Below are 18968 nucleotides of genomic sequence, written 5' to 3'. Positions count from 1 at the left end.
CCAGCGAGGAGGAGAAAAGACCAACAGCCCTGGTGTGGCGAGAGAAGCTAGGATAGGATTCATGCCTGATTGAGCCTCCCCGAGGGCAGGTAGGCCTCTTTGGACCCGCTGATGGTTTTTAGGCCAGGCCCTGGCAGTGGGGCAGCTGAGAGCTGGATAACCCTGAAAGGACGGAGAACAAACCCGGCTGTAGCATCGATTTGATTAGCCTGTGGTGGTTTGGATGGTGACTTTGGACTCTGCTAGCTTGGAAGGAATTGACCTTTGTAGTGACTTGGCTGGAGGGCTGAGCTATGTAAACCACCAGAGAAAGTGGGGGAGTACTGATTGGGGAAACCGAGGCAGACGGCCTCTGCACCACCAGTCCCTGCCATGGTGATGGTGTCCTGCTCAGTGCCAGTCATAGAGCCACAGGATTGGTGCTATGGGTGTAGCTTCAGAGCAGTCTCTGTCCGTAACCCTTTTAGTGTGCCCGACCCCCTCGGGGTCTCACTCCTCCCCCAGGGTAAGCCCTATGGCCTCACCGTCTCCTCGGACTGGATCTGGGCTGTCTGCACTCCTGCTTCACACTGTGAGCTCTGCTCAGGGAGTCCAGCTGAGACTGGTACGCGGTCAGGGAGCAGCCACTGCCGGGTTTGTTCGGCGACTGGAAGGCAGTGCAGACAGTCCTTAGGTGAGCACAGAGAAATGAAAGTTGGGGTCCGGTCCATTGTGGTTACCCTAGAGCAGAGGTTCTCAAACTGGCAGGTGGGCAGGGGGGATATATTGGGGGGGCATGAGAAGCTCTAGGGGGAAAAAGTACTGCTCACATTTTACCCCCAGCAATGAATACCTAGCAACGCTGATTCCTCCAGACAGATCAGGTCCTCCGGTGGTGCTGCACATTTGACTCTAGATGGCGCTGTGCGTGTTGTTGGATTTCTGTTACGCTTGCAAAGCATTAGACAAAGTTGTTGCCCTGGGTACATCAATCCGTTGGCTACGGCGTGGTGCGTGTCTTTAATTGTGAGCATCGACCACGATCCCAGTTTTGCTTTTGTTCTTATTCCAGTGGATGGTTGGCTGTGTTTGAATCAATGCCTGGCTGTTCTTAATAGTTAGTGAGAGATGCATGTTGTGGGTTTCTTGTTGGTGTATGTACTTGTGTGGCGGGGGGGAGGGTGAGACATAGACTACTACAGACACAAAGAAGGGGTGTGTGATCAAGCAAGTCTGAGAACCACTGGTGCACCCCTGGGGTCCAGCTCTGTCTCTCTGATCTCTCTTTGTCAGAGTCCCGGGTGAATGGCCCCCCGGAAGCCCTCAGCAGCCAACCCTTAACCATCCCCCGGCACCTCCCCAGTCCTCCGTTCCCCCACTGGGCAAACGCTGCTTGGCTTCCTGCAAAAAGATGGGCCATCTGTAGTAGCTGATGGTTAGGTATCAAAGTCCCAGTGATTGGGTTTGCCATGGTCTTCTCAAAAGCTGGCCCAAGCCCCAGTCAGCTAGGTACCATTAAAATCTGTGTCATAGCCTCAGCAGAGAGCAAACAACCCTTTCTACTCACTAGGTAACCCTGCCGCACATAGGGGAAACTGAGGCACCCACGGGCCTCACAAAAATATTACAGAAGAGTCCCACTTCATCAGTGTCCAATCAAAATAGCTTACATTTGGAATAGAGATCTCCCAACTGAGCGTTATTCCTGGAAATGATTCGGCAAATTATTTCCAATATCAAATCAAATTCAAGGGGCGGGGGGAATTCCTCACTCTGTGGGCACTTTGCAAGCAGAAAAGGAGGTGAGATTTTTCCAACAAAGAACTCCTGGCTGAATAGGTCTATTGCTGTTACCTGAAGACTTGATTACGGAGAAATAGAGATTAGCTGGAACGCGGTAGTCTTTAGCACTTGTCTATTTCATCCTCAAAGCACCTTTCAAACATTCACCGATCCGCTCCACGGGCTTGTGAAGTAGGGCTTGTGAAGTAGGGCTTGTCTGCATGGGGAAATTATTCCGGAATAAAAGAGGGGGTGAATTGAATTGTGGTCAGTTCCCCTGGGTAGACAAGCCCTGGGATGAGTATTTCTATCTCTGAGTTACAGATCACAAGATGGAGGCAGGGCGGATCAGTGGCTCGCCCACACTATAGTTCTGCCTACATGCAGAGTTGCACTGGTTTATAGAGGGGCGACTTTTAAACTGGCTTTGTTAAATTGGCACAAAAGGCCACGTAGACTGACTTATTTTGGTTTAAACCAGCCTTAATCAAGTTTCGTTTAAATCAGTTAGGACTTGTCCACATGGGAAAGTTGCACCAGTTTAACCCAAGGTGTGAATTTAAACTGATGTCGTTAAACTGGCGCAGACCTCTCTGCGGATAATCGGATTTCAGTTTCAGAGGGGCTCTTTTCCTTTTTGCTCGCATCGATTGGGAACAGCTTTAAGGTAAAATGCAGTAAGCCACTGTTAAATTGAAGTAAGAGCATCCACGCAACTAACCCCATGTAAACACAATCCATGAGGCATTATCAGGATTGGGACCAGATCCCCAGTCATGTAGGCGCCGACTTCTAATGGCGCCAGTGGATGCTTAACCCCCCTCTGCCCCTCCCACCCCCATTCCAACCCCTTCCCCAAAGTCCCCGCCTCAAATCCGCCCCCTCCAGGCCCCTATTCAATTCCTTCCCCAAATCCCCGCCCCGGCCACGCCTCTTCCCCCCCCTCCCTCCTGGAGCTTGCTACAGCTGTTTGGCGGTGGCAAGCACTGGGAGGGAGGTGGGAGGAGCGGGGCCGCAGCGCGCTCAGGGGAGGAGGTGAGGTGGGGCGGGTGGGGAGCTTGGCTGCCGGTGGGTGCAGAGCACCCACTAATTTTTCCCCATGGGTTCTCCAGCCCCGGCGCACCCGCGGAGTCGGCACCTATGCCCAGTCACCCAATTTTCCAGTCCTGAGCTTAGCCCACTAGGCCTCAAATGAGCTGTTGGATCCAGTTGGATTCAGACATTGCCACTCATCTGCTCTGTGCTAAGATGTCCGTGGCTCTCTCCCTGCACATCTTCCATGTCTCTGAACCTCCGCCCTCCTCTTCAAAGCGCTGCTGACTGACATCCAGGTTCAGCGCTCTGGCTTTTCACAGCCGGGCTGCTTTTGAAGTTAGATGAATCAGAATAATTGATTTCCTAATTACCAGAACTTCCACATTTAGGGCCGAATCCTGGGAGGGGCGCTGAGCTGCCGGGACTCGTGGCAAGCGCTCTGCAGGGCTCAGGATCTGACCCTGAGAAAAGAGTCCCAGGAAAATGAAGACGACGTGGGTGAAATCGAATGATACTACAGAGAGCCCGACAGGGCAAAGAGAACATTGATTACAAAACTCAGTAGCTGAATGAGACAAGGGGGGGTTTCCTCTCCCGGTTTATTCCAGACAAGTGGGCCACCGCCTAATCTCGCTCCAGACCCTGCTTGCTTTGGGCGATAGCTTCCTCATGCACCCCTACTTAAGAGCGCCGGATTCCTTGCTTCACGGCTGTGCTCAGGGCTGGTTCAGGCATGCTCCTTCAGCCTAGATCAGCCGAGTGCATATGCAACGGCTGAAATCCACCCCAGTGTGGAGGAGTGAATTAAGCCCCTTAAACCGTTTGACTCCCACTTAACAGCCACGTCCCTGAAACCACCCCCACATCTGCCACTGATTTGATCCTTCGGTGGCGTCATTAGAAAGTCCAAGGAAACAGATGTTCCTTAATCAGTCTCTCTTGTTGGGAGACTTTCACTGCTGCTGGCCTTGTTCCCTGGGTACCAAAATCTCCAGCTCCCAGAGCTGTTGGTTTGGTGCCTTTCAGTCCCTCTGGCAGAGAAAGTTCTGTAAAAGGGGGTAGAACGTGCCGTCCTTGCTCCAGAATGGAGCGCGTGACCTGTGGCTCGTGCCAGCTGGTGGCCCACAAACAGCTCAGAGTCCTCGACTCGTCTAATGCCACCTGTCTGGCCGTAAAGTCATGTGACCTCAGTGCCAGTCGGCGGCGTTTCCCCGTGGGGGACCGGGGCTCTCACACAGACACAATGTTAAGTGCAGCTGGGAGGAAATTTTGTTTCTGGCAGGTGGAGGGGGAAATAAGGGGGGTAGTGGGGGAGTTTTCAATAGGTTGAAACATTGTGTTGACATTTTTGGACCCGAGTGTTTTGATTTTTTTCTTTGTTTTTTGTTTTTGGAACAACTTTGGTTTCAAATGTCTCTAATCCCGTGTTCGTTTGCTTTTGAAAAGTCAAAATCAGCGCAAAATGTTTCCGTTTGATCAAAATGAAACAATTCAACTGAAAATTTTGTTCACAGTTTTGTTTCATGGGGAAATTTGGGGGGGGCGGGGGAAGAATCGTGTTCATTCCATTGTGGAACAGAAGCACTTTCCAAATCACGGAATTTCCTGCAAGACAGTCAATCTGGTTCTCGCCCAGCTCTCCGGCCCCGATGCTGTGGCTTCCCTACCTGAGATGCGGCCCGATGGTGCCGGCTCCAGGACCGACTGGTTGCGGCTGAGTCGCAGACTTGCACTGAGCTCGTCCCTGGTTGGGCCGGAGAAATCGCGTTTCCATTTGTCACTTGCACGGAGAATAATTGAGGAGGTGGCTGTAAAATCAACAAACTGGGCGGCGTGTCTGAGATGGCTTCAAGGTTCCCCGTGTGTAGCCACAGAGGCTTGGAGACATGAGGGTAGGAGGTGATGAGCCATGGGATGGCGGAGGCTTTGCTGAAGGGTTTGCCTGCCTCCCACTCAATCATAAACCATCCTCGGGATGGGATTTGTCACTGAGGACCTCTCAGCCCGTCTTGGGCGGCTCTCCAAGCAAGAGGTCCCCTGGCACTTTCTGGAAGCAGTAGGGGATCGCCTCACAGAGCAAATGTCCTTGCCCAGGGGGAGGGATAGCTCAGTGGTTTGAGCATTGGCCTGCTAAACCCAGGGTTGTGATTTCAATCCTTGAGGGGGCCACTTAGGGATCTGGGGCAAAATCAATACTTGGTCCTGCTAGTGAAGGCAGGGGGCTGGACTCGATGACCTTTTGAGGTCCCTTCCAGTTCTAGGAGATGGGATATCTCCATTTATTTAGAATTTAGGGCCCTGCTCCGGGGTGAATCCATCCACAGGCCTGCCTTGGAACTTGTGGGTTCCAATCTCAGCTGTGCCAGTCACCTTGGCCAAGTCGCACAATTTCCCCTTGCCTCCATCCCCCATCTATACTCTGGGGATAATGAACACCACCGTCCTTGGCTACTTAGCTCCGGATGCAAAGCTCTTCGGTGCAGGTACCATGTCTGGGCATCTCCACTGAAGCACTGTGAGTGCCCGGATGCCATGGTGATGGGTGCCAAATAGCTGCTGGTCACTGTGAATAATAAACCAAATCCTGGTCTGTTTTGGACAGTAAAGCAGATGCGGGGGGGGGGGGGGGGGGTGAAGCTGGGAGGTGGATGGAGCCGTGCCAGCTTACCAGGAGGTCAATGGCACGTGGCCCAGGCAACAGTTGGCTCTCTGCACCGTTGGCTTTGGGCCAGACAGAGCGAGCTCTGTTTGTGCTGCCTCTGCCCAGGGGAGGTGCTCTTCCCTGGAGACGCACCCTCCCCACCGTCGGCGAAATAAGGACATCGCCCTGGTGCAGAGGCACTTGGCTGTCTGCGTCCCTAGCAATTTGCATCAAGCTAGGGCTGTCACCGCAGCAAGGGGGCCTGGAGATTTCAGTGCCCAGCACGGCAGGATGAGCTCTCTGTACCCATGGCTCCTAGGTGCCCTGTCACACAGGATGTTTTGGACACGCATGTAAGTGGTGTTTGTAAACACCCCCCCCCCCCCCCGTACAGCACCGACAGCTGAGATCCGACGCGTCCGTTACTAGACCTAACGCTAACAAGCGCCGGAGCCGGCCGTTTCCGCGGTTCACAGCCCCATTGTCCACGAGGAAGGGTGAGCATTGCTCCTGGCAGCCGCACGCCCCTCACCGGGGCTAGCTCCGTACCCAGATATTCCTGGGATAGCCCCCCCCCATGTGAGTTGCAAATTGGGGGGCCTGGGGCCCTTCTATCCATGGTGCTCGCATGGTCCCCTCACACTGGTGTCTGAGCACCCCAGGTGCTAACATATTTATCTTCATAACACCCCCCCCAGAGGCAGGGCAGTTGTTCAGAGGGGGAACTGAGGCACAGAGAGACCAAGTGACTTACCCAAGGTCACATGGGCAGTCTGTGGCAGAGTCTCACAAGTCCCAGGCAAACACCTTAACTACTGGGTTGAGCTTCCTTTCCTAGGGCCTGCACTCTCCTTGTGCTGCCACAATGTGGTGCTCTGGGACCCCCCAGCCCAGGGTCCCAGAGAAGCCTGCTCCGGCTCTGCCCCGTCCCACTCTCTGCCCACCCCGGAACGCCTCCCAAGTGGGGAGTCTGTGCTCAGGGTCTGGCCCCTTTACTTTAACACGGGCCCAGCCCTGGAAGTCCTTATTTAGGCCACACGCCCTCCATGAAGTCACTGGGAGTGGGGGACAGCGGAGGGAGGGCGTGTGCAGCCTGGCCCTTATCCGGAGCCTGCAGTGTGCAGGGGGGGTGGGGATGGGGATGGAGCTGGTCCCCTAGCCCAGTCTGGGTGGAAGCTGGGCACTGCCCACCCCCCCAGAAGAGCCGGGCACTCCCACCCCAGGAGAGCCAGACCCTGCCCCTCTCCACCCCAGGAGAGCCAAGCCCTGCCCCCAAGGGGTAGGGAGAGCTGGCAGAGTTAATACCCAATGGTGGCTCTGTCCTGGCCCATTCTGGCAGTGGAGATGTACTGCCCCACAGGCGCTGTAACAATGTGCGTGCTTTCCCCACCCTGCTCTCCCCCCTTAACCTCTGGGGATAGGGAGGGCGTGGGGTCCCCATGGGCCGATCCGTCCTTGGCCGCTCGGCTGAGCCCACCAGCCAGGGGGGCAGGGCGATGCCCTGGCACAGGGAGGGGGCTCCGGACACAGGGCGCGGTGAGCTGAAGGCCCGGAGAGGAGAGTGGGGGAGGGGAGGAAGCGCGGCGTGGCGGCATCGTCAGCGGAGTGCCACCTCAGAGCGACGGCGTCCCTGACTCTCCAGCTCTCTCTCCGCCCCAGGTATTCTGAAGAGGAGATCCGGCAGAAAGTGGGGACCTTCCGGCAAATGCTGATGGAGAAGGAGGGAGTGCTCACCAGGGAGGACCAGCACGGGCGCCAGATGTGAGTATGGAAGAGTCACTCAACCGGGCCCGGGTGGGGGGTGCATGGGGCAGGGTTGAATTCTCACCTCACCCTGTCCTCACTTCCTGATCTCTTGTCACGCCAATTCCCCCCCTCTTGGGAGCGGATCAGGATCCACTGACGCAGGGCAGTTCTCCTTCCCTTCTCTCCCCTCCCAGTAAATACGACGGCGAGCTGCGTTCGTTCCCCCATCACGTCGCATAGGCTGACGGTGGAGGAAATGAATGGGTCTGAGATTGTTACCTGGTGTTTTCAGAATCCCCAGCAGGGGCAACTTAACGATTTCACTCCCGGCGATGTCAATGGGAACACAGCAATTCCGTCTGATAAGATTCATGCAAGTCAGCGTGCTCTTGTCCAACATTGCAGTTTATTAGATTTAAGCACACACAGATATGAGCGATAGGTTTAGAACATCCCAGATATTTACCCAACATCTGGAATGGTATTGAGTAATTAACAGCAGGTTTGCAGTGGCCAGTTGCTCACCCGCCGGGAAGAAAGGGTGTCAGGAAAAACGTCTCTCAAGATGGCTTCAGAGAACTGCTTCAAAGTACGCTCTATTAGCTTACTTTTTATAACTAACTTTTACAAAGCACATAGGTCACAATGGCCCCTCTTGGATCATCGCTTTTCCTAACTTTTAATACACTTTTTAATATTAGTGGCGTCTAGATTCAAGGTTTTCCAACCACCAAGGGTTTCAGTCTCAGCAGTTTACTTCTCTGTCCCTCCTCCTATTCTAATTAGCAAAACCTGCTAGCTAGATATGACCTTGCTTCTGAAAGCCTGTCTCCAGATTAACCCTTAACGATGTGGTGTTCTATTTCATTCACTGATGGTGGCTAAATGCAAGTAATATAATTGCAATTAGCGTGATCACATTCTGGGGTATATACACCCCTCAAATCCAGGGCCGCAAGATCTCAGAGGCCTGGCTGGCCTCCAGGCTGCATGGAGCCCGGCTTTCTAAACTCGCCTTAGATTCTGGGGTCTGGCCAAGCAACCCCCAAAGAGTTCCCAACTCTCCTGGGAAATCTCACTGCATGCGATACCTCTGCGGGTTACTCAGCTAAATAATGGTGCACAGGGAGGATGAGCAGTGGTGATCTCCCTTCACTGCAGCACAGGTGAGAAATGTATAAAGCGGGGCCTTCTGTGTCCTTATGCCTGTGGAGAACACTAGCTTTTTTATCGCACTGTTCATCAGCAGAAGGCATCAGTGTCATCACTCCTATTTTACAGATGGGGAAACTGAGGCACAGGGAGGGAAGTGACTTGTCCCAGGTCAGCCAGTGGCACAGCCAGGAAGAGAACCCAAGTCCCTTGAGTCTCAGCTCTGTGAAGAGTCCCGGGGTTTCCCAGCTTAGGCAGTTCCAAGTTTCTGGCCACTTCCTGCCATTCCAGAAAATCTCTCCTCTGCTCTTCTCCTGTCAGTCACTCTCTTTTCTGCATCGGGGAGGCCATGGACCAGTGGGGTGCAGCTGTCTGTCAGCCCTTGAAATTAATTGCTGGTGTAGTGGGCCAGATCTGGGTAAATCTGGAGTAACTCCATTGACTTCAGCAGAGCCTGATATCAGTCACTGCTGTGTCAATCGATGACACTACCTGCCTTGGCCCCATTTTGCTAGGCACTGCACTGAATTTGCTGTAATTAGGGGTAGGTCAGTTTAAATCCAGAGTTGCCCCCCACTCCTTTTTCACTTCGCATCTTGTGTAAATCCAAAGTAACTTCACTGGCTGCACTGAGGCATGTGAACACACTGACTTGAGTTACACTGCTCCACATTGGGAGTGACTCCTCCGAAGTCAGAATCTGGCCCAGGATAACTCCCATCCTGTGTATGTGTGGGTCTCTCTGGAATGGAACACAGGGGTTTCCACTCTCAAATCATTCAGGTGAGTGGCACAGCTTGTGCTGCAAAGACCCCGATTCTTAGGTTCTGATTTCTTTCCCCCTCTCCTCTCCGTCCTCCCCCGGCGCAGCTCCAGGAATATCCCTGTCAGCGCTTGGTTCTGCCCCAGCGTGATCGTGATTTATCTGTGAAATGCTTAATGGCACAGTGAGCGCAGTTGGCAAGCCACACATCATCTATCAGCCTGGAAAGCAGGTCACTCCGGGACAGGAATAGATCCTGTAGGTTCACTGAATATTAATGCTTCATTAGGCTCAGGAAATCAGGGCAGTGAGAAAGAACTGCAGCACGGGGGGGAGAAGGGGGCAGAAACTTCTGCAACCACATGCCGGCCGAAAAGCACAGCTGGGTACAGCTCAAAGGGTACCCGGGTTTCAGCGTCAGAGAGCATTGCAAAGCCCTGCTGAGATCTGCTCCCTGGCTTGGTCGCTCACTCAAGTGGGTGGTGGAAGGACTCGGGAAACAAATCCAGCTGCAGTCAGCAAGAAGTCTTCCCCAAGGGAGGGCTTCCCGAACGAGGAAGCAAAATAAGACCCCCGGGAGCGGAAAATGAATAAAAAACACTTCCCAGCTCGGAGATCATCCCAGCCCTCTGGTCCCTGGGCCTCCATCTCCACCCTCTAAGCAGGCAATGTGAGCTAAGGTTAACCCCTTGCTCACTGGGACCTTGGCAGCATTCATGCTTTGCAGGCGCACCTGCAATTTTGCAGAACTGGAGTCTGGAGGGGGCCAGCCGGCCTACATGGGCATTGCTTTGTGGTTGATGCCGGGTTACACCGGCTGAGGTTTTGGGCTCCTCCTCCTCCTCCTGACACCTCTGCAGTGGGCGTAGGCGGTGGGGTGACCAGTCGAACTATTTGCAGACTTTGCAATGTCACGGGGAGTCCCAAGGGGAGAGAAGGGCTGCGAGACTTGTGCGGCACGTTGGAGAGGAAATGGAGATGTCTGACACCTGGTCGGCATTCTATAAATTCTGCCAGTTACTGCACTGCTCTCTCCGAGCTCACCCGCACAGACATGGATCTTGGTTTTAGGCCGTAAAGCAGGAGCGGGGGTAAGTGCAGGCTAGCATCTAAGTAACAAAAAAGCAATCTTGTGTAGCACGCTTCAGCTGTTGTCAAGGTAGCAAGAGTCTGGAAACTTAGTCCAGGATTAGAAAATGGGCTTGGGAAGGAATTCAAGTGTCGATGTCGCTCTCAGGTTATGCTGGGTGGAGGGGGCGGTAGACTCACATAGAAGAAACCCCAGCTGATGACTGTAGTAGCGCCGAAGAGTCCCACTCTTGGCCCAGGACCCTGTTGTGCTAGGTGCTGTACAAACACAGAACAGAGATGGTCCTGGGCGTAAGTGAGGTTGATATTATTAATGTTCTTGTTGATTTGTATGTCAGCAGTGCCTAGGGGCCCTGGTCCTAGACCCCATTGTGCTGGGTGCGGTACAGACACATCACAAAATGACAATCTCTGCTCCAAGATTCTTACAAGCTAAGAATAAGAACATAAGAACGGCCACATTGGGTCAGACCAAAGGTCCATCTAGCCCAGTAATCTGTCTTCCAACAGTGGCCAATGCCAGGTGCATCAGTGGAAACGAACAGAACAGGTGATCCATCCCCTGTGATCCATTCCCAGCTTCTGGCAAACAGAGGCTAGGGACACCATCCCTGCCCATCCTGGCTAATAGCCATTGATGGACCTATCCTCCATGAACTTATCTAGTTCTTTTTTTGAACGCTGTTATGGTCTTGGCCTTCACAACATCCTCTGGCAAGGAGTTCCACAGGTTCACTGTGGGTTGTGTGAAGGAATACTTCCTTTTGTTTGTTTTAAACCTGCTGCCTGTTAATTTCATTTGATGACCCCTAGTCTTTATGCAATGAGAAGGAGTAAATAACACTTCCTTATCTACTTTCTCCACATTAGTCATTATTTTGTAGACCTCTATCATATCCCCCCTGAGCCATCTCTTTTCCAAGCTGAAAAGTCCCAGTCTTATTAATCTCTCCTCATATGGAAGCTGATCCAGACCCCAAATAATTTTTGTTGCCCTTTTTTCAATTCCAATATATCTTTTTTTGATATGGAGCGACTAGACCTGCACGCAGTATTCAAAATGTGGGCATACTGTGGATTTATATATAGGCAATATGATATTTTCTGTCTTATCTATCCCTTAATGATTCCCAATGTTCTGTTCGCCTTTTTGACTGACGCTGCACATTGAGTGGATGTTTTCAGAGAACTATCCACAATGACTCCCAGATCTTTCTCTTGAGGGGTAACGGCTAATTTAGACCCCATCATTTTATATGTGTAGTTGGGATTATGTTTTCCAATGTGCATGACTTTGCATTTATCAACATTGAATTTCATCTGCCGTTTTGTTGCCCAGTCATGCAATTTTGTGAGATCCCTTTGTAACTTTTCGCAGTCTGCTTTGGATTTAACTTTCTTAAGTAGTTTTCTATCATCTGAAAATTTTGCCACCTCACTGTTTACCCCTTTTTCCAGATCATTTATGAATATGTTGAATAGGACTGGTCCCAGTACAGACCCTGGGGGACACCACTATTTACCATTCTCCATTCTGAAAACTGACCATTTATTCCTACTCTTTGTTTCCCATCTTTTAACCAGTTACTGATCCATGAGATGACCTTCCGTTTTATCCCATGACAGCTTACTTTGCTTACGAACCTTTGGTGAGGCACTTTGACAAAGGCTTTCTGAAACTCTAAGTACACTGTGTCCACTGGATCCCCCTTGTTGACTCCCCTCAAAGAATTGTAGTAGATTGGTGAGGCGTGATTTCCCGTTACAAAAATCATGTTGACTCTTCCCCAACAAATCGTGTTCATCTAGTAGTAGTAGTTCAATATAGTAGTTTTCCCCTGCGGAGGTGTCTACGTGCTGATGAATTTCCATGCATTACCCCTGGGGATAGAGGGGAATTGCTGAGCTGGGATGAGGGTTCTTCTACACTGCCTTGCTAACAATCCTTAGTATTTCAGGGGCACATTTCCTCTCCGAAGTACTTTCCAAGCATTGAGCCCAATCTTGGGTCAGCCATTTCCGAGTACAAGGTTAGGGAAACGTACATTGTTTTGCCCGTGGTAAAAGATCCTTGTGACCTTTGTTAGACGCTCTAGCACCCACCAGGCTTTGGAGCAGAGACTTGAAATGTGGCAGGGGGCAGCTTTTGTCCCGGGGCTGCGCCTTTTGTTGTCCCTGTGAAAATCTCCCCAAATTAGGCCAAGCTATAAGTCTCTGAAAAATTGCAGCTTGCGCAAAGTCAGAGGAGCCTTGCTAGAGCCCAGGGTAATTCTCAAATGTTCCATCCACACTGAGCCTGCCCCAGCCCAGAGCTGACGTGACCGGAGCAGGTCATTCCCTGTGTAATGCTGTCTCAAAGTGGGCACCTAAAATGAATGGATACTTTGGACCTGAACCTCTGTGTGCCTCAGTTTCCCAGGGGTGAAATGGAAATCATACCACCCCCTCATCCCGCAGAGGTGTCGTGAGGATATATTAATGGCTGTGAAGCACTCGGACACAGTAGAAATCCCATGAAGAAAACAATTTTGTCTTCAGATGTGGGGTTTGGATAGTAGGCAGCAGCTAAGGCCTGGGGCCACACAGTGGGCAATGAGAAGAAGACAAACTATTGAGTGGTCGCAGTTCAGCCCAGTCACTGAATGAGGCCGGGGTCCTGGGGCAAAAACAGCATGTGGTCATGTAATTAAAGACTGGCTCATGCTGCGTATGCACAAGGGGGTCAGATTCAGGTTGCCCAGACAACTTGAATGTTGGCCTTTCCTAATTTCTGGGTGCTTGGCTTTGCAAAATTCATGTTCTTTTAATGTCATTGTGGTGTATGTGCTATATACCAATAGCACGGAGCTCTTTGCAGCCATTCAGCACCAAGAACCATATCAGCATCAGCCGCATTCTCCCCATTTTACAGATGGAGAAATTGAGGCACACGGAGATTAAAGTGGGTTATCCAAAGTCACTCAGCAGGCCAGTGCAGAGCCAGGAATAGAACCCAGGTCTTCTGCTCACTGTTCCTACGGCCTCTGAGTTCCTACTAAAAATCGTCCAGGCAGCAAAAGCTGGTTCTGAATGGTTAAGCAACGCTAAGGAGAGAAAATCTTTGGATGGGATGATTTTAGGGCCGGGACAGCCTAGCCTGGGAGCTGTTCATGGTGCTGAATGTTATCACCATCAAAATCCAGCATCTTGAAATGTGTTACAACCCAATCACCGAGAAACACGCCATTGGAAAAATGAAGGCAGCTACCCTGAGAAAAGCCTTTCTAATACCAGCCACCGTCCCTGTCTCTCTGGCTGGCAGCTGGGCGGCCTCCTGGGAGGAAGGGTAATTTGCAGTAGAAAGGAAGAGCTCTGGCTTGTACTTGGAGTCCACAACACCCTGGTTTTCACTCCCTTAAAACAGGCGATTGTTCACTCGGCTCTTAATTGGGTGAAACTCCCCGAGTGGCAGAGGTTCATGTGCATGGAGAGATGCTGCCGCTTGTCATCCCCTGCTCAATGGCTGCAGAGGGGAAGGAGGCGCAAAGTGAGGCCGGTTTAGAAGAGCGTTTATCAGCCTTAATGTAAATCACATCATCAAAATACAGCGCTGTCGGAGTCCCAGGGGAAGCCTGAGCTGGGTCCTGCCAGCTCTGTTAAATGCCGTTTCCAGTTGGAAGGAGTGTGACACTAGTTATCTGATGCTTATTATGCGGCTAAGGAGCCATCTTCCAAGCACTGGAGTAGTGTCAAGGCTTCGGGCCTGGTCCGTCCCTCAGTGCTGGGCAGGAGTCAATGAAATTGCTGCAGGGTACAACTAGTGAAGGGACGGGAGGATCTGCGGTGCAGCATGTGCCCTGCAAATCCCGCCGCAGCACCAGGCGCAGGCTCTGAGCAGAGCTGTCTGCCCCGGCCTGCTGTCTTATTGAACATGATTTACGAGCTGGTTCAGCTTGGCGGCCATGGTACAGCCCAGGCAGCTTCCCCACGCTGCCCTGCCAACCCTGATGACCCGGCGAGACCAACCTTAGGGATTAGATGGAGAATTCTGTCTCTGAGGCCTAGGCCTCTTGGACAAGGGACAAATGGGACGGATGCTCGGCCACTAGGAACTGCCCTGCCCAATTTGTGTCCTGTAGACCCCCAATGAGCCATCCGAGGGGAACAATGTGGAGTCACTCCTCACCTGTTCCAGTTTCAAACTCCCCAGCTAGTGGGTCTCACCCTAACCCCTCTCATCCCCACCTTCATTTCGCTAAGAGCTGGTTCCGGCCAGTCCTTGTTTGCCGCCCCCTTCCAGTGGGGAATATGGGATCTGTGTGCAAATGGAAATGCTGGAGAACTGGAGCGTTTCGATCCAGGGCCTGATTTTGAGCCAGGCCTTAACCGAGCCTTTGTTTCCGAGCTCACCGTTTTTAGGCCACCATGATTTGCAGGCGCTTTGGGCCCCGATCCTGCAGTCTGATCTAGCCAGGCAGAGCCCCAGGGCACTGGCCTGCGCCCCTGCAGATCATTTTGTTAGTGTTAAGCAGCCGCATTCCATTAGCTCATCTCTGGACCCTGGCGCTAGGCACTGCACAGATGTGTTAGGCGAGAGGGTCCCTGCCCTGGAGAGCGACAGTCTAAACACACATGGTGGGGGAAAGGCAGTGCTATTAACCCCATTTTACAGACGAGGCACTGAGGGCCAGATTTTCAAAAGCACTCTGCACCCCCCATTGTTCTCAGTGGCAGCCGGCCACTTTTGAAAAACCAGCCACTTGCTTAGTTGTGTCAATCAGAGCTGCTCGGGGCTGAATTCTTTTTGAAGAGCTGGAGTCAGCAGACGAGCTGGGGATCAGAGTCCGAGCTCCTCTATGCTTGGCTAGTGCCTTGGCCACACCCCGCCCCCCACATCCTCCCTCCCTAGGGGCTAGCTTGCGACACCCTTTCTCCCAGTGAGTACGCCCCTGCTCCTGGAGTAGCCCCATTGAACTCGGGGAGTTTGCAGAAGGGGTGAGTTTGAGCAAGAGTATTCAGATCTGATTCAAATGTCACTCGGTTTGCTGGTGCAGTCAGGGACTTAGTGATCAAATTCAGAGCAGAAGCCAGTGTCGATAAACCCAGTCTGGAATCTTTCCCAGCGATCCTCCAGGGAGCATCTGAGCCCACGTCCAGCGAGCCTAAAGATATTGAGTTTCAAACACGTCACAAAGCTGCCCGTTCCTGCCCTCTGACGCTCTTCGTCTTCCTCTCTCTGGGTTGCTGGCAAACATTTTGTCTGTACTCTTTGATGTTTCACTGGTGCCTCAGCAAGACACACCCGAGCCTTTGTGCCCTTGTACGTACTTGTTCAAACCTCCTCCAGCGCCAGACGAAAGCAAAAGGTCGCTGCTTTTACCGTTTGCATGTCGAGGCGGAGGAAGGCTCGGTTCTAGTTTTCACGCTGCTCCGGGGGTAGAGAGAGGACTGGAGAACAGAGAGAGGAGAGAGAGTTAGCGGAGAGAGGAGTGTGGCAAGCGGGGGACCCGGCTTTGCTGCTTCTGTTACTGGAACTAGCTCGGGTATGTCTGCACAGCCTCGGATTGCAGTGTAGACGTACCCAGAGAGAGGAACTGGAGGCGGCAGGGACGGGATCCGGAGCAGCAAAACCAGAGGGGCTGGAGAGAGCAGAGAGAGGGTGAACGAAGTTGGGAGAGCAGAGAGCCAGGTCCAGAGGGGGAGCTGAGAGGAGGGACTGCGGGTGCCAGGAGGCTGGCAGGCAGGCAGGGTTAGAGCAACCGGAGAAGGCACCGAGGCCCCACTGTAGCAGGCCCAAGCCAGGGACTGAGGCCAACCGGTGACTTCCATTGAAGCCAACACTCTAAGGGGGAGTTTTCCAGCTGCCATCCGGAGGGTGGGGTGATAAACTGGGAGGCCAGCTGGGCCAAGGGGCTTCTTCTCCCTCCAGCCAGCCTTCCTAGACAGGGCTAAAGCTCTCCCAACTCCATAGAGAGCAGGCACTTTCCAGCCGACAGGCCTCTGCTGGGAGCCAGGCGGCCTGTTCAGGGCTCACAGGGTCAGCAGGGATTTCTCATGCGCTTGCTGCAGCCAGAGTGCTTTGGAAAACTGGCTCTCACAAACCCTCCCGCAGTGCCCCTTCGCTGCTGGGGGTGCACTGCACACCAAGCTCCTGGTGCAGGGGGAGTGCAGGGCTCTCCCTGAGTCCCACTCCCCTGGGCGGCGCTAGTCCCTTACCGTCCTGCCGGGGAGGGTCTGCCTGGCAGCATGGGGAATTGCACTGAATCGCCACCGGGACACGTGTGATTTTGAGGCTCCAAGTCTGTATGCGCATTCCCAGGGTGCATTTCACCAGCCCTCCTGCCCAGACTCCTTGATGCCCGAAGCAGGGAGGTCAAGTGGATTCTCTGTCATGATTTGAGGACGTCAGTAACTGAGCCAGAGGTTCAGGGTCTATCACAGGAGTGGGTGGGTGAGGTTTTGTGGCCTATGATATGCAGGTCAGACTAGGGTTACCATACGTCCGTTTTTTCCCAGACATGTCCAGCTTTTCGGCACTCAAACCCCCGTCCGGGGGGAATTGCCAGAAAGCCGAACATGTCCGGGAAAATGCCGGCCGGGCACTTCCCCTCCCGTGGCTGCTCTGCTCCTCCCCTGACTCTTCGGCTCTGTTTAAGAGCCGAGCTGCCCGAGCGCTATGGGCTTCAGGCAGCCCCCTTGCCTCCGGACCCCAGCCGCCGGCCGGGCACTTCCCCTCCCGGGCTCCGGCGGCGCAGGGTCCGGAGGCATGGGGGTTGCCCGAAACCGGTAGCGCTCGGGAAGCTCGGCTCTTAAACAGAGCCGAAGAGTCAGGGGAGGAGCAGAGCCTCCGGCCGCGGCGGCTCTGCTCCTCCCCGACTCTTCAGCTCTGTTTAAGAGCCGAGTGCTACGGGCTTTGGGCAGCCCCCATGCCTCCGGATCCTGCGCCGCCGGAGCCTGGGAGGGGAAGTGCCCAGCTGGGGGCGCAGGGTCCGGAGGCATAGGGGCTGCCCGAAGTCCAAGCGCTACCGGCTTCACGGTTTGCCGGGAAGCCTTCAGACCCTGCGCCCCCGGCCGGGCGCTTCCCCTCCCGGGCTCCAGCTGCGCTGGGGAAGCACCGGCCAGGGGCGCAGGGTCTGGGGGCTGCCCGGCAAACCGTGAAGCCGGTAGCGCTCGGGCAGCCCTTTTCGCATGGCTGGGAGTGGGAGGGAGGAGGGGGCGGAGTTGGGGCGGGGAAGGGGCGGAGTTGGGTGGGCTGGGGGTGGGAAATGGGCGGGGCCAGGGCCCCGTGGAGGGTCCTCTTTTTATTTGTTCAATATGGTAACCCTAGGTCAGACTAGATGATCATGATGGTCCCTTCTGACCTTACAGTCTATGCAGTAGTAGTGGTTAGTGCAGAGGATAGGGGGCCAGGATTCCTGGGTCCTAACCCTGATTCTCCACCTCAATTACTGTGTGATCAGCAGCCAAGCACTCAGACCAAAGTGTTCAGATTCTGGGGTTAGGCCCCTGAAGCCATATTTAGGCATGTAAAGCTACGGTCCGATGTTCAGAGCAATCACAGTGCCCCTGGAGGAACCAGGCCCAATATCCAGCCAGCTCCCTGATGTCAGGCTCCGAGGTTGAAAGTGGAGCTGTAGTGTCCCTCTGTGTTGGTGTCTCCCCATCAGTGGGACAGCAATACTGACCAATCCTCCCTGGGTGCTGCACACTTCCTCATGGGTGTCTGCAAAGAGCTTTGAGATCCTTAAACAAAAGGTTACTGCCGACATACAAGTCACCAGGCCCCATCCTATTGCCATTCATAGTAGCCCATGGCAAATCCCCTTGGTTTCCATGGGAATATGGTTGCACCCATTGGTATTAAGCAGATAAACCCCTTGGTGGGAGGAGAGACACCAAGGGTTTCCCTCATGCCATTCCTCTCATTAACCATCTTCTCCCAGCTTCTCTGCAACAGGCAAGCCAGACCCTGCCCCATCTTGACTGGCCTCAGCCAGCAGCTTGCCTGGGTATCCCACATGGACTAGCTTCAGTTGACACTGAAACCATCTCACCTTCAAGTGGCCGTATGTGACCTTCAGATAACCTTGTCCTACCACTCCAGGTGACCCTTTCCATTCCAGGTAACCTACATGGCCGCTGTGAACCCTCTGCACTCACCAGTGGTGAGATCTGATACCCTGGCAATTAACTTCCACATGGCCTCCGACCCCAGGTGGACTGAAGGTGACCCTCAGTAGCTCCAAATGTCCCTCTGGTGACTCCGGTGAGCAGCTCAAAATCCTAGGTCATCTTGGGCAGCTCCTGCCAATGACCAGATAATCCTGCTAAGTGCCTAGATTGCTGTTCAGCCTTCTTTCCCCTCGGTAATCCAGCCCGGCTTTCAACAGAACACGGGCTAAGCTCCTTCAGAGATAACCTGGCATAACCCTCTCCCAGTGATCTTCATTGACTTCTTCACCCCCTGCTAATCCCGGATAATCCTTCTCTGATCTACGGAGGGACCGCACAAGCCCCACGGAACTGCGAAAATCCAGGCTAACATCTCCAGCAACTCCAGATATCAACTGGGCCCCGCACAACCTCCGCTCAATCCCATTGATCCCAGCCCATGGGGTGTGACCCCATCGAACCTTTATATTGACTTTATATTGCAACCACTGTAGTGATCTCAGACAGAACCCGCAACATCCTCAGGCTGTCTTTACGTGTTCTAACTGATAGTTGGGGTTGCATCTCTGACCATCTTGGCTAATAGCCTTTGATGGACTTACCCTCTAGGAAGAATCTAATTCTTCTTTG

General features: G+C 53.4%; 1 protein-coding gene across 1 annotated transcript in view; it reads left to right on the top strand.

Moving 5' to 3' along the window:
• The window catches only part of SRRM3 (serine/arginine repetitive matrix 3), a 180365-nt gene that overhangs the window by 115598 nt on the left and 45799 nt on the right, over positions 1-18968 (top strand). Inside the window, exon 4 of the mRNA XM_005284437.4 lies at positions 7097-7198. Coding sequence (XP_005284494.2) covers positions 7097-7198 — 102 coding nt within the window. The remainder of the gene's footprint in view (positions 1-7096; positions 7199-18968) is intronic.

Source organism: Chrysemys picta, chromosome 19 (genome assembly GCF_011386835.1).
Source record: "Chrysemys picta bellii isolate R12L10 chromosome 19, ASM1138683v2, whole genome shotgun sequence".
In the NCBI taxonomy this organism is placed as follows: Eukaryota; Metazoa; Chordata; order Testudines; family Emydidae; genus Chrysemys; species Chrysemys picta.
This window is presented reverse-complemented; position numbering and strand designations above follow the sequence as displayed.